Source organism: Panthera pardus, unplaced genomic scaffold (genome assembly GCF_024362965.1).
Source record: "Panthera pardus isolate Hobbes unplaced genomic scaffold, ASM2436296v1 HiC_scaffold_13, whole genome shotgun sequence".
In the NCBI taxonomy this organism is placed as follows: Eukaryota; Metazoa; Chordata; class Mammalia; order Carnivora; family Felidae; genus Panthera; species Panthera pardus.
The window spans coordinates 113,996,092-114,023,490 of record NW_026526688.1 but is presented as its reverse complement, the minus strand read 5'-3'; the positions used below and the strand labels follow the sequence as shown (position 1 = coordinate 114,023,490).

The following is a 27,399-nucleotide window of genomic DNA, read 5'->3' as shown; positions in this document are numbered from 1 at the left end:
GCTGAGATCCACCTATTTACTATAAAATTAATCAGAATTGGTTTTGATCAGTGAAAATACTCTGAGCAAAGCTTTGGGGAACCTTTAGAAAGTAAAAGTGACAAAGAAACCAGAGAGATGTCTTTAAAACTTTCTTTCTCATCTGTTTGGCATTTCTTATCATTTACCATATTAAGATCCACTATGTTAGGGTGGATGTGGTACGTGGCCTCTAAGATAAGCCTCAATGATCCCACCTCCTACGTATTCATGCCCTTGTGTAATCCTCTGCTTTACTGACTCATATCTAATGAATAGAATGTATTGGCAGAAGTAATGGGATATCACTTCTGAGACTAAATTATAAAAAGACCATGGCTTCCGTCTTGGGGGCCCTTTCTTATTCTCTCTCACTTGGATCACTTGCTTTGGGGAAATCAAGCTGTCATGCTGTGAGCAGCCTTATGGAGAGGTCCACATGGTGAGGGCCAACTTCTGCCAACAACCACATGTGTGAGCTTGGGAGCAGATGTTCCACCCCAGTAGAGTCTTCAGATGGAGCCACAGCCCTGGATTACAGCTTGACTGCAACCTCATGGGAGACACTGAGCCAGAGACATCCATCTGAGTTGTGCTCAAATTCCTATTCTTCCAAAACTGTGAGGTAATTGTTTGTTTTCAGTTTGAAGGTAAAATGGTAGGCAGCAATAGATGACTGATAGGTGTGGCTAGGAAAGAGATTCAGGCATGTTCAGCATGAAAGGAAAATATCTCTCCTTGCTATACCTCCATAACGTCTTCCCCACTACCTGGAGGAAACCAGTTGTGATACAATAAAAAATATATTTGGTCTTATTCCTGGTTCCTTGCACAGAACTCCTAAAACCCTTGGAATTTCCTGAGTGATAAAGCATAAAAAGAGTATCTTTTGTTATTCATAACAAACCCCTTTCAAACATACCTGAGTTTATGCTAATGAGGTGACTTGTGGGTTCCTAGACAGCTTCAGGGGGGCTGATGGGGGCTATGATAAGGTTGGAACTTTCAGTTCTTCTCCTCCTCTCACTATCTCCAGAGATGGCAGAGGGACTGGAGATTGAATTCAATCACCAATTGCCAATGATTTAATCAATCGTGTCCATGTAATGGAAACTCTATAAAAATCTTTAAACAGCGGGGATTGAAGAGCCTCCAAGTTGGTGAACACATCAGTGTGCTGGCAGGATGGTACATCTCGACTCCACGGGGACAGAGGCTCCTGTGCTTGAGACTCTTCTGACTTCACCCTATGTATCTCCTCATTTTAATCTTTTATAATAGACTGTAATAGTTGGGCATTTTTCTGAGTTCTGTGAGTTGTGGTGGCAAACTATCAAACTTGAGTGGGGATAAAAGTGGGTTGGTTGTTAAATCCTCGAATCTGTAGCCAAGTCAGAAGGGCAGGTAACCAGGGGACCTCGTATTTGTGATTGGGGTTTCAAGTGATGGCAGCTTGTGGGAGCCTTGAGGGACTAAGCCCTTAAAACCTGTGGAGTCTTTAGGGCGCCTGGGTGGCTCAGTCGGTTGAGCAGCCGATTTCGGCTCAGGTCATGATCTCACGGTCCGTGAGTTCGAGCCCCGTGTCGGGCTCTGTGCTGACAGCTCGGAGCCTGGAGCCTGTTTCGGATTCTGTGTCTCCCTCTCTCTGACCCTCCCCCATTCATACTCTGTCTCTCTCTGTCTCAAAAATAAATAAACGTTAAAAAAAAATTAAAAAAAAAACCTGTGGAGTCTGATGCTAACCCTAAGTAGTTGGTGTCACAATAGGATGGAATTGTAGGACCCCTGGTTGGTGTCAGAGGATCAGAGAGTTGGAGAACTGGTGTTGGAAAAGACACCACATGTTTGGTGTCAGAAAACACTTGAGACCAGTGTTCACATTTTCTTCAATATCCATAAAGTTTTATTTTCTTTTTAACAATGTGAGCTCAAATGTAAGAGTGTAACTTCCTGAAATCTATAAAGAAGTTTTAAAGCAAAAAATGTAATGGCTCTGTTCCATACTTACTGTTTTTTCCCCCATTATTTCTGGAGCAGTTGCTAATGCTATTTAATATATTTGATTTTTTCTAATGTAGCAATATTTCAACATTTGTTTTTTTGATACTTAGAGTTGAGCAGGAAGATACAGACAGGATATTTTATAAGAAATGGTAAAACGTCATCAAATATTTTTGAAACAAGTGAGTTTTAAAAGTATGCTATATAAAACCTTGGGTACCAGGTGGGGAACAAAAGGATATCACTACCATAAAATGTATCACGTTGATACATAACTCAAATATATTTATCTCTAGCTCTGATGCTCATGGTTCTGGTTTAAGAAAAAAAAAGGTGGAGGGGAAGTAATGCTTTAAGTTTATTGTTTGTAAATTTTCTGCAACTCTGTTCTACCTATTCCCACACTCTTACACATAATGGAAAGGAGAATCTAAACAAATAATTTTGGATATCTCTTAATGGTCTAAAATGAAAACCCACTATATTCAGAGAAACCAACAATGACCATTCTACTTCTTTAAAAAGAGTTTAACTTGTTATTTTAAATGAAAAAAATCACATGGAATACATTTATTTACAAGTAACATATTTCTCCCAATAAAATTTTATAGACAAATACAGAAATATTCTCTCTCCACCCTCAGGAAAAAAGTTGTGGTAAAGTCAATGTGTATCATTAGTAATGACTTACTGTCATGAAAATATAATGCAAGTTAATAGGTTGAAAATTCATAGGTAGAAAAGACTCTTACATATCTTCAAGCAGAAATAAACTGACCTCACTATTTAGCAAAGAAAATACAAGCACCAAGAAAGCATACTAATAGAAGAAAAAAAGAGTGAATGTTGAAAACACTTATTTCTGATTCAGGTTAGTGTTTAGTTTATAAAAAGATGAAGCATGCAGTTTCAACATTCACAAATAAATAAATAAGGCTTTGTGATCTCAGTGGTCAGTCAAAGTGATTTTTCTTCCTTAAAAACAAACAAACAAACAAACAATATATGTTAAGTTCTCCTGAGGAAAGCATAGAAAGTTCCTTTAAATAGAATGCTCAGGGGGAAATTTTTTATTTCAAGATATAAAATTAGCAATGCATTTGACAGTTCAATAATTTTAGCACTACTAATATTGGCTAATTTTCGGACTTTGAGTATGATTAGTTTACCTTATTTCACTCTAAGAAAGCATCTATCACACTGATGTATTCATTTCTTATTTCAATTTATTTAAGGGGAAAATAGCATATTTAACTTTAAAATCACAATTTTATATTTATTTAATTCCAGAGCTCCCAGCCACTTTGGAGACATTATTTCCATTCTCTCTATATCTTGGCAGTATGAGGAGGAAATACTCATTGATTGGTCTCTTTTCTGTCTCAGGCTTGAAGGACAATTGTTGAAGTAAATGATGCATAAATATGTCTACTCATGGTCTTGAGCTGCTTGGGTTGTTTCTTAACTTCCTAAGCTTATATCAGAGGTTCTCAAAGTGCCTTTTCACTTAACTTTTATTAGTGTACAGAGTAGGAAAATTTCACTGATACAGTTGGGTAGTATCAAAGAAGAATATCCACAATTTTATGAAAAGGCTATTAAAAATAATCTTTCCTTGTCCAATTAGTGAGGCTGTTTTTCTTCATATACTTCAACTAAAACAAACTGCAACAGATTGAATGCGTAAGCAGATATGACAATCCAGCTACCTTCTGTTAAGCCAGACATTAAAGAGATTTGCCAAAAAATAAAAATAAAAAAAGTATAACAATGCACTCTTCTTGCTAATTTTTTGTTTTGTTTTGGAAAATTCAGTTATATTTCATTAAAAATGTTATTTGATTAACACATAGTGGGTTTTTTAAATTTCTCAGTTTTAATTTCTAATACATGTAACCTACATAGATGAAAATTCTTTCAATCCTAGTTTTTAAGTGTATAAAGGAGTTCTGAGATCAAAATTTTTGAGAACTGTTGGTACACAGGTACAGAATTGAGTTAAATGCTGGCTTTTCATATTGGAATCCTGAGGTGCCCAATGATGGAAGACTCCGGTGTTGTTAAGGGGTGACTTAATCAAGATTTAATAGATAATGCAAGCAAAGCATTTAGTACTGTCTCTAGAATAAAGTAAGTGAACAGTAAATGTTAGTTATTATTGTTGCCCTTATCTTACAGTCTCAAAAATGCTAGTTATCATCATTATTATTATTGTTAGTAGTAGTATTACAACATCTGTAACTTATTGGTGATATACAAGGTGATCTCTTGTTTCTTTATAACGTGTATGGGGCTATACTCAATACCTCTTCAACTTCTTTCAACAAGTAACCCTAAATTTTCATGTGAATATATCATTTCATGAGACAATATCCATCTGCCAGAGACTTCAGGACTGCAAAAGCAAACATGTATACGGTAGAGAAGTGACAGGTTTACTAAGAATGAGTTTTCTTCTTGTAAGGAAGGAAAAGGAGAAAATGGCCATAACTACTGAATTTCTGTAAGTAAATGTAATCCTTTTAAAAAAATCTTGCCTCTTTGACAAGGACTGATTAAAGGTTATAATCTCCTAAAATATCTAGGAGAAAGGCCATGACAACCTATGGTTCTGTGACAAAAAAAAAAAAAAAAAGGCAATTGGTTATTCTAATAGTCACAATTGTAGTTAACCAGGATAGAGGAAGGACACTGGGTTAGGGGAAGGTAAGGAAAAGCAGCTGAAATATCCAAACACAGGACATTTCTGGGAAAAAAAATCTTTGGAGAAAATCAAACTATACAGAAATGAAGCTATGTAAGTTTTCAGGGCACTGAACAGGAGAAATAGCTCTTTTTATTGGACCATATAATAGTTCTCAGAGCTGTTTTTTTTTTTTTTTACACATCTGATCTTATTTAATCACTGGGAAATAAGCCTACTAAATTGGAAATTATTCACACATATTTGTCTGAGTACACAAGGTGGAGGAGAGATACAATAGAGGAAATTAGAATTATAGTTCAATTACGTTCGTACATTACTTTTAATGAAGAGGCAATTAAATTTAGACTTTAAAAAATTTTTTATTGGGCAATTACTTGAATTAGAAGATCCAAATTATAATTCCTATGAGGCATTTTAGGAATAACATGAAAACATAAGGTGGAGGATCTTTTGAAAAGGGCAGATGCTGACCATCATAATCAAGGAAACATATTTGCACAGGTATGCAGCAAGTAAAAAAGCTCCTCCATTGAAGTGAAAACAATAAAATATGATAATTTGTAAAAAAATGCTAATCTTTTCAGTTTATGATGTGTTACTGCAAAATGTCTAAGAAAAATGGGGGAAAGGCAGAGCTTTAAACATTGGTTTGGGGGCATCTGGGTGGCTCAGTCCATTGAGCGACCAACTCTTTGATTTCAGATCAGGTCATGATCTCAGGGTCCCGGGATTGAGCCCTGCATTGCGCTCTACACTGACAGGATGGAGCCTGCTTAGGATTCTCTCTCTCCTTCTCTCTGGAACCCCTTCCCCTCCACTCAACACTCTCTCTCACTCTCTAAATAAATAAATAAACAAATAAATAAATAAATACTAAAAAAATAAACATTGGTTTGTCATGAACACCAATGAATAGCACCAATGAGTAGCATAAATATGAGTTAAGAAGATTACTTCAGAGCCTCTTTAATCTGTTCTTCTCTCAAGTTTCATATATATATTTAAATTCTCCTCCACCTCTCTACCTATTCACTCACCATCTCAAGTGAGATAGCATTTTAGGTTTTTGCTTTTGTTCCTGTTGAGAACAAGATTACAAACTCAATTGGGCTTCCACTCCTTCTGGCGTTGCTGATCCTGTGTGGAAGGGAATCAAAAGAATGAAGGCAACCAACTGGCAGATCTTAAAATGTCACTGCTTGTAAAGTTAGCGCCCAAATATAGGAAAGAGACAAGTAAAAAGAAGAAAGAGAAGGAGGAAAAGGAATCATGGAAGAAAGTAGGGAGAGAACAGGGGAAAAGATGGAGGAAGACAAGAGAGGAGAAGAAGAATGGGGAACAACAAGCATCCTAAAATTTTCTGTTCCTCTACTATGACTGTAACTGTTAAATCCAGGTTTCATCTGTTATTTTTCAGGTTGCATTTTCACTGGTCCTGGAAACATCCAACTAGATCTATGCCTCAGACAGACACAGGAAACTAAAACACTTAAAATAAATAACAGAGCTCTGATTTAACCAAAGCCTGGAGATAAAAAAAAAAAAAAAAAAAAATAGGGGCGCCTGGGTGGCCCAGTCGGTTAAGCGTCCGACTTCAGCCAGGTCACGATCTCGCGGTCCGTGAGTTCGAGCCCCGCGTCAGGCTCTGGGCTGATGGCTCGGAGCCTGGAGCCTGTTTCCGATTCTGTGTCTCCCTCTCTCTCTGCCCCTCCCCCATTCATGCTCTGTCTCTCTCTGTCCCAAAAATAAATTTAAAAAGTTGAAAAAAAATAATAATAATAAAAAAAAATACAGCACTATTTATCAGAACCCTAACACAATCCAACATTTTAACTGCTGAAACACAATTAATAGCTGGCACCATATTCTGCTACCCAAGCCACATGCTAGCTGGTGATTAAATGGTTGTCACAGAAACAGAAATCTCAGCTTCGTTAGTGCTACTGTAATGTGGCACTAATGTAGCATCAAATTCCACAATGAAGAAAAATTTGTTAATCTTCTGGTCTTGTCTTAGATGTTGCATATGATCTCCTCTTGAGTTGTTTCATGAATTTTGTCCTTTGTTTATTCTTAAATTAATTAGCTCACAACCAATGAGCTTAAAAATCAAGTCTCAATATGACTGTAACGCATTTCCCTGTGTTAAGCTGGTAGAAAAAAACTGAATAGAGTAGCTGTGGTTTTGGCAACTACGCTGGGATTTGGGTTGGGCAGAAGAAATGCCATTCATTCAGGGTAAAGCACAGGGTAGGCCTAGCAGTAAGAAGACCCATCTGAAAATCTGACACAAGATGCTGATTTGAATGAAAGTTTTAAGCAGCCAGGGCACATAAAGATGCAGAACCAAGTCTATAGAGAATAGCTGTTGCTGAGATCAAAGGTGTATCTTCACATGACCAATTTCAGAGGGCCTAACGGTTTCACATTGATCTTTCCAACTGTAGCTAACCATTTCAGCAGCCACAACTTTGATCCTGTAGTATTAAGGTCAATGAAAATAAGTCACAGTAGCTAATAAGTACTATATTTGAAAAATTGCCCTGTTTTTGCACCAGACAAAAAGTTCCCTTGCTGATGAGGTCAGCATTAGAGCTCTCTTTCTTCTTCTCCACCCAGCTTTCTTTCATAAATTGGCAATATGTACACAAGCAAGAAGATTTAGCTATAGGTAGGTGGGATCTATTCACTCTATAAGATTAAAAAAATACAACAAAGATAAGATTTTTGATTGAAGCCACTTTTGCTCAGCTCATTTGCTGTTACTTTTAAAAAATTTAGTCGACTAAGATAGCTTAGATTCTGTGTATTCTGGCAAAAAAAAAAAAGCCACAAAAAACAAAACACCCTAAAATAAAACAAAATACTCTAAAACAATGCAAACAATTACTGTATTCACCAACAAAGAGGACAACAAAAACTGGCCTTCTATATTACAAAAAGGCAAAGGAAAGCTAGAAAATTCCCTAAGAAGATGACCTTTCTGAAATCTTACAATAACCATCAAAAGTCTCATTAGGTTTTAGAATTCCATTACAAAATCTGGATTGATTTGATTTTTCTTCAAGCCCACACTTAATACAGAGCAAGTAAGTATTTGAGATGACCTTCCTTTATCTTCTAAATGGCTATTGGGACAGTTCACTTAACAATCTTTTGTCAAAGTTACATAAAAGCTGTCCTTCATATGGGTGACAAGAGTCAACAAATACATAGATGGGATTATTGGTCAAGGTAAGAAAGGAAGAGACAGCTTCATTCACACTGAAATAGCTCCCCAGGTGTTTCCCTATAAACTTCCAGAATTTACCATCTGTTAAATGGAATGGTGGCCAGAAAGTCCAAACTGATTAGCTTTTACTCACAGAAAAATCTCTGGTTTTCCATTTATTACCATTTGTTTTATTTTTATAAGTCATTATCAATTAAAGCAGTAAAAGATATTATTTTTTTAACCTGTCTCAAAATCCTCTAACATACCAGCTTAAACCAAGTCATGTTTTCCATGATATTTATTACCCCCAAGCAGATACAATTTTCATTGCCCAAAAAATGGTACAACAGGGCTTGGAAAATATGTGCTGATTTGCCTGGGTGCTAAAGCATCACCAATAATTTTGATTAATGTGTCTTGACACTGAATGCATTAGCCATACAAGATTTGTCTTGCTTAAAGGCTAATTAGAATTCAAGTCAGCATGATACCTGCTTCTGAGGATTATAGCAAGAACATTTGTTGTAATAAGAACCTCTAGGCAGCTAGTTTTTGTAATGATTGATTTGTAAAATTATTGAGGGAAAAAAAAGAATGAGAAAGTAGAGTCTGTCTCAAAAACACTATTTCCCTTAAGGATAAAATTTGAGTATAAATTAAAACATCTTGGTGATATGATGAAAATGAACTACAATAGCAGGTTTATTTAAAACTCAGAAAACGTAACTTTCAGCTTTTTTTTGTTGTTAACAGGATTACATCATGAAAGCACATTCAGGATGTTTATTGGAGATTTCGTTATGGCTGCTAAAAATCTCTGATTTCTGGTTGTATGAGTTTCCTAATTGGATTCTAAAATTACTCAACTGCTCAGACACAGTTTGTACAAGCAGGAAATAATTACAAGTAACAATAATAGAATCTTCTCCTTTTAACCACTATTTCTTCCTTTTCTTAAATATCCTATTTAACCACTATTTCTTCCTTTTCTTTTTTCTTTTAGGAATGCATTTCAAACCTTCCTCTGCTATTTTAAAATGTAATTTGATCTTTCTGAAGAAGGAACCTCATCTCTAGTAGATTTAGATGGTAAATTTCTATAGATTATTGAACATTGTAATTAATCCTAAGAATGCCAAAGTAAATGTTCCTGCCACCTGTAATATTTAGTCTTTATATGATTTAGTGTCAAGGATGATTCCATATAACGAGGTATAAAGAATTAGTTACTGTCTCATAACTCTCCCAATCTTCAAATTCTTAATCTGAGTGTCAAATCTTTACTAATGTGGAAGCCAGAACAAAAATATCAAGCTTGAGAGAAAATAGTGTAAATTTTTTTTCCATCTAAATGACTTTTTTCATTTGATATAATTTTAACTATACTGTATTTCCCTACTCTATTAATTTTATTATGTAAAGTTTTCCCAATTTACTTTCTGAATATGATGAGGTAAACTGGTGGTGTCTGTGGAAAGCTGAAAAGCAGACATTGAAAAATCCATATTTGTAAGAAATGTCTTAGTCTGGGCAACACTATGCCTGGGGCCTAGAGAATTTCCTCCATTACATGTCCAGTTTTTCTTCTGAATAGTGTAGGAAGGAGAATTTTGATAGTACCGTGTCTTATGCCCAGAATGTTGTGTTCCCTCATCCTTTATCCCTGGAATATATTTGAGTTATAGGAAAAGGGAAATAGTGTGATGTTTCAAGAGAAAGTAGGTTACCTTACTGCTCTTAAAGGTGATATTCATCCGTCACTGCAAAGGAGTTTCCAGAATTTATGTCTATTAACCTATAGAATGTAAATGGCTTTACGTTCTCCAAGTTAAAATCACTTATGTTAAGAAAGACTATATGGAATAGGTGCCTAACCAATGCTTCCAATATTCTGAGCTCTGAGAGAAAAAAAGAGTAATAGCTAAAATTTATATAGGATTTACTATATGCTTGGCAACACTTTAGAGTTGCACATATATTAACTAATTTAATCTATACAACAACTCTCTGAGGTATGCACAACAATGATTTTATTAGGAAACCCGAGGACAGGAAGATTATTGTAACTTGCCCAATGTCATGATACAGCTTCATTAACTGGTGGAGGTGGAACCAGGACACATACACGGGTGGTCTGGTTCTAAAGCCGGGGCTCTTGATCACTGGTCTATACTGCTTCACTACTAGGGCAATACAATCATAAAAGGGGTAAGTAATGTATTTACATTTTTCAAAATAAGTGTAGAGAGAAAAATATTTTAAAAATGGTAACTTTAAATCTTATCCTTTTATGTGCTATCAGAAAAGCTAGTTATAATAAGTTTTACCCATGAAAAACATATTAGAAGCCTTGTTTATAAAAATCATTTTCTGAGCTCAAATCTTATTCCAGAAGATCAATGTCTGCATGGTACATTGTGCATAATTTAATTTTCCCAGTTGAACATCTTGACACTATATGAACCATGAATGCATGAAATAGGAATTCCAAATGTCTTCCACATGGTGAGACAACTTTCCAATACTTGTGCAGGAAGCCTAAGAGTAGTTTGAAATTAAGATATGCCTGTTCTTGGTGACTTTTATTATGTATGCCCAAGGTATTAGCACTTGTCTCTGAGTGGGACTCTGAAGTGATAGATAGATGAGTCTGCTGTCTGTATTTAGGCACTTTGCTCATTTCCTGAGAGCTGTGTGGAAGGCATTTGGGTGCTCATTAAGTTCCCCACCATTCCCCGAGAGCAACAGGTGGCGAATCAAAGCTTCCCTGGTATTTCATGGCTGGTTTCCTCAATGTCTTGGAAATAACGGATGGCATTTGCATGCTTTCTGTAGTACCAGCAGATAAGAAGGGGATGGATAGCAACAGGAAGAAGTATTTCCAAAGCATAAACTAACACACAAGTTCTTGCTACCACACATTCTAAATCCATACATGTGGTTTCATCTTTTAAATATTGTTACTCATTCAAACTATGAAATCATAATTAACTATCCTGTGGTTAGCAACCTAGCAGAAGCAAGGTACAGTAAAGGAATAAAGAACATCTCAAGTTAATGAAGCCATATCATAAAGTTATAAATTTGTAACTCTACATTTATAAATATCCAATGACTACTAATGACTATGTGTTCTTAAATTGTCTCCTTCAGAACATGACTTTATTTTTTAATGTTTTATTTATTTTTTGAAGGAGAGAGAGAGAGAGACAGAGCATGAGCAGGGGAGGAGCAGAGAGAGAGGGAAACACAGAATTTGAAGCAGGCTCCAGGCTCTATGCTTTGAGCACAGAGCCCAATGTGGGGATTGAACCCATGAACCATGAGATCATGACCTGAGCCGAAGTCGGACGCTCAACCGACTGAGCCACCCAGGCGCCCCAGAACATGACTTCTTTATACTGAGCACCTACTACCTACATTATAAAGAAAGAATACTGCCCACATCCTGAACTAGAGCAAGAAGTCAAAGCTATTAAACCAAAGCCAGAATCTGTGATTTAAATCAAACAGTGGGTAGTTCCCCAGCAGTACTTGATAATTAAAGAGAAAAGTATCTCTAGTGGAGGATAAAAAGATTTTATCAATTGGTAACTAATAAAGGCTTTAAAAACAAAGGAAAATATCAGCTATACAATCTCAATGGCATACATCTGGCAATGTCCTAGGACCCTAGGAATAAAAGCATTTACTGGAGGTGGCAAATCACCAACACTCTTCCCAATCTGAAAAAATTCAAAACATCTGGACTAGTTCACATACAACTAAGGAAATGCCATGGGATGTTTTACATGGTGGAAGACAGAAAATGAGTAAGAGGTAATGATAACAATAGTGGTAACTGAAATAGTTTTCTGATTATTTCAGGGGGTAAAGCCCCAGTACCTTTACCCTTACATACTCTTTTCTCTCTATGACAGTGCCTCATACTCCGGAGAAGGGACAGCTGGATTTTGGTGCAGCGCTGAGGTTCCTGCCACATGAGCTGACATTGACAGCACAGCCCTGCTAACTTAGGAGCCAGTGCTGCAGAAAACCCTGCCCCAGACCTTCCCCAATGACCCTCCTTTCCAACGCCTTTCCCCTTACTTATAACGCAACCAGGTTCTTTTAAACTAATATTGAGTATAGTTTTCTTAAATTTGTTTAAAAATCTATGACCTTCTGATCATTTGTAAAAAGATTTTTTTTAATGCACAGGAATTACTAAGTAACTGCCATAAATTAACTCTACAGCAGGAAATCACATATTTAATGAAGTTATTTTGCTAAATATCAAATGATAAGGAAATGACTTTGACCCTTTAGTAAACTGTTGTCATAGGGTATGCTTTTCCACTGAGGAAGCCAAAGACAAAATACATTAAAAGGATTATCTGAATGTCTATGATACTAATCTGGAAACATCAAACAAAAGCAGAAATTTCTGCATGCTAATCTGAAAAACACAGTTTTTGAGTCTGTTACTTATACCAAATATACTCATAAAATATATGTGATACCATATGATATCTGGGAACTCAATAATTTAACATGTTTATTCTAAAGCCATATCATCTCATGTACCATACTTCAAACACAACCTTCATCAAACAGTATACATGACCCCCACACTGAAACTAGGATTATTAATTTTAGAATGGTCTAATGCACGCTAAAGATTGATTCAAAATCAATGAAAACAATGTAAGGAAAAATCTTACTTGCATCATGTTACTCTATCAAACACTTTTAGAATTTAAAAAATACCTAAGACTTTTAATCTTTATTTATGTAATTATGATTATGATTATAATTATGATTATTTTACTTTTAAGCTTTAAAAAGCAGATCTTAAAGGAGTAACTACTGCTAAGGCAGTAGAAGTTTAAGCCTTGCCAGTTGCCATGTGAAAAATTTTAAATAATTTTAAAAAATGTATGTTTCTTGACCTTTTTAAGTAGTTTTAAAACATGTAAAACTATGCTTTCAAATCAAGCTTTAAGCAATTATTTCAAAAGATACATACAAAGTTCATGGAAATAGTATATGGGTCAGAATAGTTTAGTAATCGGATTTGTACTTTGCAGTGGGAGTTATTGACAGGAAGTGGAAGCAGAAAACATATTAAAGCGATTATTATAATGAGTGAATTACAAAAACAGCTGCCTCCATGTTCGATTGATGGGGATGTTAAGACTCTGATTCTAGTCAAAATCTGATAGGATGTTAAAAATAAAATTAAAATGTGAAAGTAGACATTCTAGACTTAAAAGAATTCCTATTGGCACTTACATTTTTCTAGGGGCGTAGTAGGTTCAACAGTAGAATATACTGTCCAGACATGTTTGCCATATGTCCAGCAATGGCAAATGTTAGCAATACCTGTGTTTAGTTCTCAATTTAAAAAATTTAAGTGAGATGGCTGGAGAGCGTTTAAAGAGAGGCATTATATTTTTAGTTTTCATTTTTTCCTATTTTCCTTTGATTTTTGTGGCTTTCTTAATTACATTTCTATGAAGCTGAGACTGTCAGTGCAGTATTTACCTTTATCCCCGGAAGTCCAGGAAGCCCAGGAAGCCCTGGTTCACCCTACATAGGAAAATCACATAGCATTATAGAACAATAGTCACTCAGTCACAGTATGTGGAGAAAAACATGGTAAATGTTCCTAGCTGAATACTTGCTGCATATATATACATACATAAATGCTGTCTAGTTTCAAGGACTTTGGTGAGATTACAGTTCAGTCAACTCTTGATTCAGGGATTGGTTGACTATTTTGTAGATTTTTCTGGATTTTTCTCTCTTCCTGCCATCTCACTGCTCATTGGCATTTCTACCAGAAGGCAAGCAAGAGAAGTAGAAGGAAAAGGCATTCCTACGTTTTATTATTCCCTGGTAAATGATTTCTTGTGGAAGCTGAGGCTCTTTGCTGAAATGAGGATTATGTACGCATTTGAATAATGCATCCTATTCCAGGGCTCTCTTACCTCAGATAATCAAGAGTTGGCTGTGTGAACAGATGGTCACACCAAAACAATATACATTAAGTCTTGCTCACTTAAAAGTATAGTAAGATTTCTTTTCCATTCCTGAATGATGAGAAGATAAATGCACGGTTAAGATTATACTTAACTCCAGCCTGTATCTCTGACCATTGTTGAGTCTGGGTAACCCTGCTTAGCAATTTTGGGCTAATGGTACCCTGTGTGCAGCTGTTCCTGAATTCAGGTTTGAGATTAAGTGATACATTTTGTGTGAGTGCACTGGAGTCAAACTAAATCTCATTTGCACAGAATTGTCTACATTATTTTAAGTACAAAGTACAGTGACAAGAGGTTACATTGCTTAGAAAATCTCCTGAATTCCGTTACAGAAGCATAAAGGAAATGCTGGGGAAAATGAAAGTCCATCCTGTATTGGACTGAGATGACTATTATTTGTGGAAACAATATTTGAGGCTAAAAGGCACACACTGTTTCATAATGGTCAGTCAGTGGGATAGACAAAAATACCCAAAGAGATTAGGGCATCAAACTAAGTAAAAGTGGTAAAGAGAGGTACTGCTTTTAATCTAAATGCTTTGACAATCCCCATTCCATGGAAAATCTATTAAGAATAACCAGATATTTCATCTTTAACAGTAGTATTTTCATGTTACGAAAAGCCATAATGTGCTCTGGTATTATAAAAAAAAAATGACTCCACACACTGTTTATTAAGCTGTATGGTTAGACATAGAGGGGACAATGACTTTCCTGATGGTTTAGTTCACAGGAGCTTCAGGAATGCAAAAGAAAAACTACGCCGTTTGAAACTATATAACTGAAATTTTGCACTGTGAACAGTAAGACTAAGATGAGGTTAAGCCAGAGAAGAAAGAATGGTCATTAAGAATTTGATATTCCATTCAAAGAATACTTGTCCAAGTAGATTAAACTATACACAGAAACACTATACATTGGATTTTCTTTTTCCTTTCCCTTTTGCCTTTCAATCAATAAATTTAAGAAGCTCTAATAAATAGGGCTTGCATCCATATTTTACTGAAGATTCTCTTTTACTTAAAAAAAAGTACAAGGCCTTTGAATGCACAGTAAACTGCAGTAGAATATACAACCAATAAAAGTAAACATATTGGTGATAAATCTATAGTTTTGTATTGTTTTAGAAAAGTCCCCTCAAACTCAGGACATCCTATTTGAACCATCTGTGAAAATATATAGGTCCTATCACTGTTTCTATACAAGAGAAATGTCCTCTCCACACACTTCCCTTCCACCATATTAAAAGGATTGTATGTTTACTTAAAAAAAGAGTTTTATATACACATGCATACATAGACACATATCTATGTTTTCTAACAGTGAGAAATGTGTATAAGACATTATGGAATATTTTGTAACGTAGATTGAATACTTACAGAGACTCTGAGCATTTAGCTATTCCCTATATCACATGTGTATGTATATATATATATTTATATTAGATTATTAAATGAACTTTGTAAAGGACAGATATTTCATGAATTCATATTTCATAGTATTGTATTTTTGTAAACTTGACCTTTCCAAATTTATGTTTATTTAATGTAGCAGTCGACACAATGAAAGATTATAAAATATTTAATGTTACCCTTTGTGGAACATCTCAACATTTTCAGGAAGACTTCTCTTCCTATATGAGTTCCATGAAGGCCTGTCTTCCAGTTAAGACAATGTTTTGTTACCTTCACTCTTGCCTGCTTCTTAGCTCAGGAGCTTCTCTGGGGTGAGGTCTTGGGCATGCACAGCCCAAGGTCAGATGTGGGTCCTAATTAAGAATTGGTTTGTTCTTCCATTTGAAGAATACTTGTCCAAGTAGATTAAAATTTACCCATTATATTTTGGGTTCTTTTTCCTTCTTTCCTTTTGACTCTTTACCCTCCATTAAAAGAGACCCTTGTCTGCTGTTAAATTCGACTCTGCTTTTGCCCCACGTTTCTGTTAGAGTATATATTTCTAGATATGCAGTATATATTTCTAGATATACTTCAACTGGGAGGGTCCCTTCCAATGGGGAATCAAGTATTTTTATCCCTTTAAAGTTAGAAAATATATTTTAAAGAGATGCAGAGAAGGTAGAAAAGTAAGAACTATGTGATGAAACACAATACCTATTTTTATAAATCTACACATTCACTTTACAAACAGAAATACACACTCTAACTCATGTATCAATCACACATTTTACTGTTGAATCTCGAAAAGAAAAAAAACAAACTATAATGAAACCATTTCTACATTACGAATGTGGATGTAAATAACAAATTTTCATACTGGACAACACCAGACAGTGGAAAGCGAATCAATGGGCTTTTCCTTCTGTCCAGAAACCCTACATTTCTGGGAATGTCCCTAATGCAGGAGGTTAAGTACTGAATCCACAGCACAGTTCTGTACTGATGAGGGAAATGCTATGGAAGATCTCTTGAATTGATTCTGTACTCAGTTCTGTTTGTCATTTTCTAATGTAAGTAAGCAGCAAGCATGGGAATACTCTACTTTTAAAGCAATGTTGGGGTAAGTACTGCCAAATCCTGATATTAGACAAAGGAAGTCATAAATATTGTGGGCAAGTGAGATTGCGTCAAAGGGTAGAATCTGGCTTAAATATTGATGAAAAAGATGCTGTGCATTTCAGGGCACATACTCATTCAAATAGGTTGTAAGCTTTTAATGAATCCACCCCTTCTCTTGATATAATTTAAAGCAGATTTTTAATGAAATACGAAGGAAATCCAATGTTTCCATATGTAAGCCTATAAACTTCCAGGAATGAATCTAAACCTGTATTTCTAAATAATCATGAGAAGGCAATATTTTATTAAAAAATTGAAAATCATTTGAGATCTTCCACTCTGAAAACAGTGGGACCTATACAAGATTATAGCAGATTTGTTTCAGTTTTTGTTAAAAAAGACATAATAGTCTTGTAGGCATTTCTTTTAGTATATCAGATTTAGAGAGTAATTTAAATTTAGCCTTGAAATTTTAAATACTAAGGAGTCTAAAATTAGATCATCTGAGAAGATTATTTGCTTTTTCAAACCAAAGCAGACCACAGATCTCTGATGATAGCACTAATTTCAAATTTCTTACATAAAGAATCAGTAGGAAATCTTAGGGATTAAATAGAAAATTTCGCAGAGTTCTGCTGGGCCCTTTGAAAAAGTCTGAACTTTACTTGAAACTGGGCCTGAGGAATCATTGCTCTTAGAGCCTGTGTTTCAAAGAAAACTCTATTTTTAAAAATTTTAAAAGAACATGAAAGACCTTCTCAAAAATTACTTTCATTGTTAAGTCTTTAAAGCAAAGCAATGATCTTCTTCTCAATGACTTCAAGAGTGTGGGGACATTATTTTTTTCATGTCTTAAGGTTCCAAACTCCTATAATGAGATTTATTCTCTGTTTTCCTTTATACCAATGAGGCAAATTCTATGTCTCTAATCACATTTTTTCTACAACATCAGCTATTGCTAGATAAAGGCAGAGTCATGATCTCAAGAGCTTTAACCTAATGTGGAATTCACATTTACTTGTTAGCTACAATACATCTGTTATCTAAAATCTAACCACATTGGGCACTGATATCCAGATGCTCAGACAATAAACTGCTAACAGTTGTTTCCTGCCTCAGACCCAAATGAGAATATGAATGCAAAAAATAATCACTGCATATCCTCTAATTGATCACTGAAGTGAAGCACAAATGATTAAAAAAAATCACATATGTATCTGTAGATTAATGGTTAAAGTACTTGGCTAGTGTCTCCAATGAAAATTTAGTTTATTAACAAATCTGGTTTGTATAACATAACATTCATTGCATAGGTAGATATGATTCACATAAAAAATTATCAGTAAGGAAGTATTTGAAATGAAAAGAAAAGGAATATAAGAAACTATCATTCCCTACTGAAACAGTTTAGTAAATATTCATTTCTTCTCATGAATGATAGAAACATGCAGAGTATCTTTAAACATGCAAGATAAGTTGTTGGCATTCCAACCCAACTGATCTTTGTTAGCCTCAAACAGCTGAGTATATGCAGACGTTAGTTAATAAAGCATCTTTTTACATGTACACAGTGTTTCATATTTGGCTATGGTCAGCATCAGTCCTTTTAAAATGCAGAACAATCAATAACACTCTGCATGCAAAGCATGAAAATTGTATCATTTTGCAATAATTGCTTTCATTTTACACAGTGGATAGTAGATATAAAATGGCAAATATGAGACAAAGAACACACTAGAATAAAGATGTTACCTTTTGCCCTGGACGACCAGATTCTCCAGGTTCCCCCTGACCAAAGAAAACCAAAGATGAAAAAAAAAAAAACCAAAAAACAAAAAACAAAACAGTCTTAAGACAATTTTCCAAAACCTCAGGCCTCTGGACACTTTCACAGAGACAGCCTAGTCTCCTTGATCATATGTGTTTCATTCACTTTATTCTATTACTCTATATCTCACTAGAGACAGGAACTTTTTTTTTCTTTTTTTTGCTGCGGACATAACTAAAGCTCACATATGAATCCACATTTCCATAAAAACCAATCACAGAGACAAGTGAAGGCAAGACCTCTTATTTAAGCCTTTACCAGATTTCTAGCAGATACTCCCTGTTGTGTTTGGAAGCTGATTATTGAAGAAGAATAAAAACAGTTATAACCATCAAACTTGGAACAAAAGAAGAGAAAGCAGAGACTTATAAAATTCAACACTGTAACTCCTGGGGTATAAACACTCACAACGCTATAGTTACCTTAATTCCTGCCGCAGATGATCCAGGGTCACCCTAAAACAAAACCCGTGGGAGATTATTCCACAAGTTATGAGAATAGGAAACATACAAACACACAGAAAACCATCTCGACATGGCACTCAAAGGGAGCCCCATGACTAACGGGCCTGACTATGCTCCATAAAATGATATCAACATATCAGCTATTAAGATGTAAACAATTTCCAAGGTAAACAATGCACTTTCTAAAAACATGGGTTTATTTTGAAAGCAAAATACTTAACGACTATATTCCTTAAAGTAAATATAAATATACAAATATGTATCTCTTTCCTTGATACAGTGCTAAAAGTGTGTTCTAAAGTAATAAATTATAATTTGGAGACCTGGAACTTTGGTTTTCTCTATTTCTGGAATTTATTAATGTCACGGGCTATCAGTTACTGGGAGTTCCTTGACCCTCTGGGTCTTCAGAAAGTCAGGGTTCAACAGATGAAGTCAAAGGGTTAATGATGTCGAGCTGGAAAAAGCCACGTAGCAGGTCAGTTTGTTTTCCTCATGAAGCACAGTCACAGTTATGACCGGCACATTTTCTCTAGCTTTACATTTATTTCATCGTGATGCAGTCACCAGAAAATTACAGGATGATGGATGACTCATGGGTGGCAGGGACACATGTACGATCTGAGAGAAGATCTTGAGATAGAATCTGGTTTTCTAAAAGGCAATGTATTCCTTTGGGAATTCACAGAGGGTGACTACATTTTCAAAGCAAATATGCTATAAAATAAGCAGAGAGATTAGTAGAAAAGAATAGGGAGGTTAGTTAAGAATGTTGCTTATTTCTGAAATGAAGCCAGCAATGGGCCTAGATTTTTAAGCTCCTTCTAGCCCCTTGTCCCGTGAACATGCTACAAGGCAAAACAGGGAGAAAACTTAGCCATTTGAGACTGTCAAGAAGATAGGAACAGCCATAAGGAGGAAGGCACATACTTGGATTTCCTCAGCTGTCACATCTGTGCAAGTGCTCAAGGAACTCCAGGGGTCTAGTTCCTTGTTCTGGATTTAGGAAGCTCCTCATCGCTCTCTTTCAGAGACAGAGATGAGGCCTCAGGCCTCTGTGCCTGGAGCACTTGTCCCCCTTTCTGAATCCCTTCCCCCTCTCCAGGCTGGGATCTTCTCTCTCTTGAGGTCTTGGCTTAAGTGGCTCTGCCTCAAAGAACCCTTCACCAACCAACTTAAGATTTATGCCCCTTACATCCACATCTTACTGTTCACACTGAGCTCTGTTCATGTCCTGCATAGCTCACTCCATAATTACGTACTTATTGTCTGTCCCTTCATTAGACAATCAGCCACATGGGGGGAGATTCAGTGTCAATTTTTATTCAGTGCCTAGCCCATAGTATATGCTCAATACATATATGATGAATAAATGAACAAATCTCAAAAAGAATGTTTTAAATAAGTCAGCAGTCAAGGATCAAAATGAAAAGGTGGCACCTGGGTGGCTCAGTAGGTTGAGTGTCCAACTCATGGTCTGTGAGATTAAGCCCTGTGCGGGGCTCTGTGCTGAGTGTGGAGCCTGCTTGGGATTCTCTCTCTCCCTCTCTCTCTGCCCCTCCCCTGTTTGTGCTCTTTATCTCTCTCAAAAAAATAAATAAACTTAAAAAAATGAAAAAAATTTAGGAAGGAAAACAAGCTTAGGAAGAAGAAGGGAGTAATAAATTAGCTTACTGAGGAAACTGATATATATGTGATCCTCTGTGATGTCTGTAATTGTTTTAACCCAAGGAAAAATTAAAACATGACAAAACATAAGAAAAGGACCTTAAATACTATATTATACTGATTTCTCTTTCTAATCATTAACATTTGATTGAGTTCCAAATGGGAAGTGAAATAAATGTGGCTAATAAAATAATACTTATTTCTATTTCTACTAAATCAAATCTGAAAGCCATCAACACCAATGAATCAGGTTTGTAATAGTTTGCACAATAAGACCTTTGTATTCCTAAAAGCAATTTTGACTTTGCTAAGTCCCTTCCCTCATCTCATTTATACCTCATAAAACTCTGATGAGATAGGGCAGATATTACTATTTTCATTTAATAGATAAGGACATTGAAGCAACAAGAGGATAAGTGAATTTTGGACTTCTTATACTCCATTGCCATGTTCTTTTTATTAGAATAAGAATTATTGGTTTATTTCATTTTGACAACAGGGCATAAAGGTTCCAGTAAACTTGTAAATAAAAGGAAGCTGCTTGTATTAACTGCAGTTTAAAACCTTTTATTTTTAGTGTCTTAGTGGAAAGTGGCTGGATAATCCACAAATGAGAATAAAGACTAGATTTAGTTCTCATAGGAAGTAGATGGAAAGAAAAGGACAGTTTCCTGAAAGGCTGATTTATTTGTGGAAATTGGAGCAGTTTCATTTGATGGGGGACTATGAGTGATATTTTAATTTTCTTTTTACAAACTTAGACTGTGAAATCTCGAGGAATTTTTCTAACTTTTAAGTGGCAAGACAACTGCTGAAAGCCAGTCATAAGTTAAACATTTTAAAGGATAATGCTGCAGGGAGTAGAAATAAAACAGTCAGTGTTCATAATCCTCATTTCTGCAAAAGTGAGAGCAAACGCAGGATTACAGTAGGAAAACCCAACTATGTCTTTTTTTTAAATATATGAAGTTTATTGTCAAATTGGTTTCCATACAACACCCAGTGCTCATCCCAAAAGGTGCCCTCCTCAATACCCTCCCACCCCCCTCAGTTTGTTCTCAGTTTTTAAGAGTCTCTTATGCTTTGGCTCTCTTCCACTCCCAACTACGTCTTAAGTAGACTCTTAGCTTCATAAGTCAGCTGGTCTGGAAACCCAAGTTTTAACAGGGTAAGTCACAAATGGGAAAATTCTTTGAGAAGACACTTGAGATAAATAGATTGGGCTTTACCATTAATCATTCAAACACAAAGAGCTTCCGGTTTGGGTCATGCTAATTTTCAAATACAATAGTTGGTATATAACTTTATGCATGTGTTAATAAAGTCTATGTGGATAAATGAAGTGAATATGGTGACATTTCTGTCATTCATTAATTCATTCTGTAAATGTTTGTTGAGCACCCATTATGTGCCAGCTGTTTGCAGGGATGTGAGGAGCTGGGTGAGAACAGGAAGCAATGCAGTTACAATCCCTGCCCTTGACCTGTGCTCATGATAATCACATACTAATATATGTACACAAAAATGTTATTGGTTGAAAGCATGAAAAATACTTTCCGTTTTTTTCTTTTTTTTTAATCTGGGGTAGGAAGAGATTCTCATGTTTAGGATATTCTGTGCCCCTTATATACCAGAAGACATGATAAACAAATGCTTGTCACAGGAAAGAGTTCTACCATTCCACAAAAATAAAAAACAGTTGAAAGGAAAGAAAAATTTTAAAGGTTGTTTATTCAATAAATATTTATTATCTTACAACTATATGCCAGGAACATGGATTGATGCTGGGAATAATTTGGCATCATATAGTTTTTTGTTTATTTATTTGTTTTTCCTTCTCCAATGAGCCGGATGTCCAATTAAAAAAGGAATTATAATAAATCCCAATAACAGTTATGAAAGGGACTTTAAAGAGTGCTATGGGAGCACAGAGTAGGTAGCCTAACCAATCTGGGGGAGACTGAAAGGCTGCCTTAGGGAAATGACTTATAAATTAAGGTCTCAGTGGACTGAAGAATAGAACATGGAGGAGGGAGTGGACAGACAGTGTTGTAAGGTGAGAGAACCATATGTGCCAAGTTAGAGAGGGCCCTGCATTGACCCGGGATGGTGCAATGTGGAGGTGAGTGGGGGTGGGGGCTCTCTGAGACAGGCCTTCACACGTGATTTTAAGAAAAGACAATTTGATTGGTAGCTCCAAATATGGGCGTGGATTCTGGAAAGGCTCAGAGGATGCAAATCAAAGATGCTATGTGGGCATAAACTAAGAAGACAGTGTGTTTACAGGAATGGAGACTGAGGGAGCAGTGAAAATGAAGGCACAGAGAGGCTGTAGCTAGACAGTGAAGGTAGAGCTTCTGAATCTGCAGACTGAATTGTGAGTAATAGAGTGGCATGGTCAAACCATTCAGCGTGCTGCACAAACACCTACTTTCAAGTTGACCAAAAGAGATAACAAATCCATTTCTGCATTTGTTGGGTGGCATTAACACCCCAAAGAGCAGAACATAACCTTTGCATAGTCACTCCACACATGACTGAAATCATTCTTTGCCATGACACTCTCAAGCCTAGAGTGCACGGCAGTTGCTGGCCACGGACAAAACCCAGCCTAGTGGTTTTTACAGTTCCACAGCATTTCCAGATGACCAGTCTGGAAAGGTTTAGATTGCTTTACCATCCAAAGGCACGGAGTTGGATCAAAAGGAAAAAAAAAAAAATCCTATTAAAATGAATCAGTCAATGACGTAATTTACTACATCAATGGCAAAAAAAAAAAAAAAAAAAAGGGCATTTTTTGATTTTACATCTAGAACTTGGTACATGATGAATGAGTTTCACATACTGAACCCAAAGGCCATGAGAAGACTGTTTCCAACATACTGGAAACAAATTATATGACAGAAGCAGGAAATGTTTTAAAAAAACACATCAAAAATTATATTCCAATTACGGCATTCTCGGGATGAATGCTACAGGTCAGATTACATATTATACGTTACACATTCCTATTTACAATCCCCTGTTTAGACCTATTGAAAGTTTATAGAAATGATTTCCGTTTCAACTGAAGGATTTCTTGCACTTAATTTCAGTTGACTAGTAAAACTTCTTGATAAAAAAGAAAACAACCAGTCTAGTTGATTTCAATTTCCATGTGGTAAGAAAGCTAACATTTATTGAGAGTTTACTATGTGTGAGTCAATATGGTAAATGATTTGCATTAATATAAAACAGTATTCCTTTGAGATGAACTTGGAATTTTCAAAGAAAAAGGTTACCTTACTACTGGAAAATTAAATGTTAAAAATGTGTGATTAAAGAAATAATTATTGGTCTACATTCTAAAAATGAAGCTTTAAATGCAACTTCTAAAAGCATAAAATTCTCTACATAAATCCACATAGGTATTGTTCAGACTTGGCATAAACTTTTTTCACTCAAAAAAACTGCTCTCTGTTTAGAAGATTTCCTTTCTTTAAGCAGACACTCGTAACGAAGGCCTGTGGGCCAGTTCCAGTTTTGTGTGGCCCATGTGCTAAGAATGGTTTTTACATTTTTACATGATTAAGAAAAAAATGAAAAGAACACTATTTCATGACACATGAAAATTACATGAAATTAAAATTTCAGTGTCCAGAAATAAAGTTTTATGGGCACACAGCCATACTCATTTGTGTACATATTGTTTATGCTTGCTGTCACACTGTAAGGACAGAGTTGAATAGTTGTGACAGAGACCACAAGGCCCAGAAAACCTAAAATATTTATTTTCTGGCCCTTTACAAGAAAGGCTTGATGACCTCTGGTTTTGAGTACAAACAAAAAAGTTAAATATAATATCCAGGTTTATATTTCTGGGGGTTGAAACGCTGACTTTGAGAGTCATCAAGGTATATCATTGGTCTTATTAAGTATTAAACATATTCATGCCATATTTTATTGCAGCATGATAATTAAATTTGACAGGTATATAAAAGGGGTCTATAGCAGTGCTTCTCAGCTAGAAGTGATTTTGTCCCTCAGGGGACATTTGGCAATGTCTAGAGATAGGTTTGGTGGCAAACCAGGAATGCTGTTAAATATCTAACGGCCCCCACGAGAAAGAATTATCTAGCCCAATATGTCAATAATGCTGAAGGTGAGAAACCTTGGTCTATAAGAAACTGAGGGTCGACTCTAATTTCTGGACTGCTCCTTGAACACAAACATAATTGCTACTTGGTGACATTAATTCATTCCTACCATCATCCATGCCATATTTATATTAATATTTATAAGAATGAGAAAGATAAATTTCTCTTTATTTTATGAGTATGTTTTTATGACTAACCATTAACCATCTGCACTGTAATAATTTTCAAAGTGAAATATTTTTATTCTCCAATGTGAGCCTAAATGAATAATCTTTTTTTAATCATTCAATTACTTTGCTTGATTTTAATTAAAATCTGACCCTTTTATTTTCAGTTTCCTAAAAGTTCTTTTCTTAATTCTTAGCATCCAGCACAAGTGAAATAAAAGGCCCTTCCTATGTCAGAGATGTATATAAAGTATGAATCCAAACAAAAGCTATAATAATAGATGGGGAGAGCAGTATGAAAAGAGGATGGAAGATGAACCACAAGACCACTGGAATATAAACACTAATAATGGTTTAAAAGATGAAAAAAGTGAATGAGAAGGCTGACAAAATATCTGAATTTAGTAGATTTCAAGTTGAGGCAAATTTTCAAGACTGCATTAGAGGCTGTAATCAAATGACATTTACTTTCAAACTTTTAAATCTCATCCCAATCCTGTGACATGTTCTCTAACCAAATTGCAATAAATGGAATCACTTTAGAAACTTTATTTTATTTAAAAACATTTTTTAACGTTTATTTATTATTAAGAAACAGAGACACGGAGCATGAGCATGGGAGGGACAGAGAGAAGGGGAGACAAAATCCAAAGCAGGCTCCAGGCTCTGAGCTGTCAGCAGAGAGCCTGACATGGGGCTCGAACTCACAAACCATGAGATCATGACCTGAGACAAAGTCAGATGCTTAACCAACTGAGCCACCCAGGCGCCCCTAGAGACTGTATTTTTATATCTCTGAGTATCAAGGGAGTAGTGCCCCATTTACACATGAATAAATGGTTTTATTCCATGGAAGCCATATTACTGGAAACCTAGCTATACATTATCTAGAATTTGTGACATCCCATTTTATTTTAAAAATATTTATGGGGTGCCTGGGTGACTCAGTCGGTTAAGCATCCGACTTTGGCTCAGGTCATGATCTCAGAGTTTGTGGGTTTGAGCCCCGCATCGGGCTATGGGCTGACAGCTCAGAGCCTGGAGCCTGCTTCCGATTTCGCCTCTCCCTCTCTCTCTGCCCCTCCTCTGCTTGCAGTCTGCCTCTCTCTCTTTCTCAAACATAAATAAACATTAAAAAAAATTTTTTTTTAATATTTAAATTTGTAGCTAAGAGCTTGTGGAATGATCATCTTTATAAATTGGATATTTAAATGTTTTCCAAACTCATAGAATTATCTCTCATCTTACCATATTAAGCTGTCAGTCTCTTTCCTCACTCAAAATCTTCTGTTTTCACATACATGGAATAGATTTCTTGCTCATACACATACCCTTTCATATTTCACAAACTGTACCTTTTCGCCTGTGTCACCTTTGGGGCCACTCTCTCCAGCATCTCCCTAAGGGGGGAAAACGTGATATATGTAAAATATATTGGTGACATTACACACAGAATAGTTTTCATTATTTTAAGCTTGCTTTCATATGCACTATATATTAAAATCTCTTGAGAATATTCTATAGAACTGACACATTTTTACTTAAGCAGTTGCCTGATACCAACTGGCCCACGTAAAATTTATTGCAATGAACACAGCTGAACTGTTTCCAACTACTCTATGATATCAACAGAAAGCAGTACTTTCTCTGACTTCTAATAGCTCATGCTGGTACTTAAAGCCTCCTTAACTCTATCTCTTTTCTCCTCTACTCAAAGAGCCACTGTAAGAAAGCCTTTTTCCTGACCATTCCCTCAATATGCCACATGCCTTACCACCTCTGTCTCCTTCCTCCTGCCATTCCTGCCACCTGGGTTCCTGCCCTCCCCTTTCCCTTCTCTCTGTGTAAATCCTACTCTGTCTTCAGGTTCAGCTCAAGTCAAATCTCCAAAGCTTCAAAATGCATGACGTAGCCCTCAAGACCTGTGGACAGAAGATTATTTTATCTGCACTTCTGTGTTTTGCATTTGTGAAATGAATGTTTTTGATTTTATTTGAAAACTCTCTCTTTTATAATTACAATAAAATAAATTGGAGACTTTATGCTTTCTTGCTTATTTTTGAGATTTCCTGTGCTTCTTCCCTCACTGACATCTCCCTTCCGCCACAAAGCAATGCATTAGAAGAAAAAAAAAAATCCTTCACTCATTATCCATGCTTTGATTCCTTCAATGCCGAATTCTTTAATTTAAGTCTTACAGCATGTTATAGTGGAAACATCATGGACGTTGGCGCCAGAAAGACTGAGCCCAGCTCCAGCACCTACCGGGCAAATGAAATTCTCCCTACATCACGTTTCACATGTGTAACGTAAGGGCAAGAATGCTTTATGGGATTAGAAGAAATAAACAATATGCTGTGTGTAAAGCAACTAGGACAGTAGGGGACACACCATGAGCTGCTAATGATAGCCGTTAGCAATAACAATGCATTATTGTTGCTAGATTCCACAGGCTGGAATGCCCTTTTGTTTAGCTTCATATTAGGTCACTTTTCCATCATTTAAAAGTTTCCTTTAAATAAGAGGTAAGTATTGATGGTTTCCAAGGGAGAGGGAAGAGATGTAGGGGAGAGAGACTTTTACTTTTTTCTCTCCATTTTCTTTTCTTGTTTCAAATATGTATGAAGCTAACTGCTCAGGCATTTGTCTGTGGT

General features: G+C 35.9%; 1 protein-coding gene across 1 annotated transcript in view; it reads right to left on the bottom strand.

The window, feature by feature from the left end:
• The window catches only part of COL25A1 (collagen type XXV alpha 1 chain), a 472,824-nt gene that overhangs the window by 55,952 nt on the left and 389,473 nt on the right, over nt 1-27,399 (bottom strand). Inside the window, exons 15-18 of the mRNA XM_019417196.2 lie at nt 26,101-26,145; nt 18,733-18,765; nt 18,235-18,270; nt 13,467-13,511 (exon numbers count right to left, since the gene is read on the bottom strand). Coding sequence (XP_019272741.1) covers nt 13,467-13,511; nt 18,235-18,270; nt 18,733-18,765; nt 26,101-26,145 — 159 coding nt within the window. The remainder of the gene's footprint in view (nt 1-13,466; nt 13,512-18,234; nt 18,271-18,732; nt 18,766-26,100; nt 26,146-27,399) is intronic.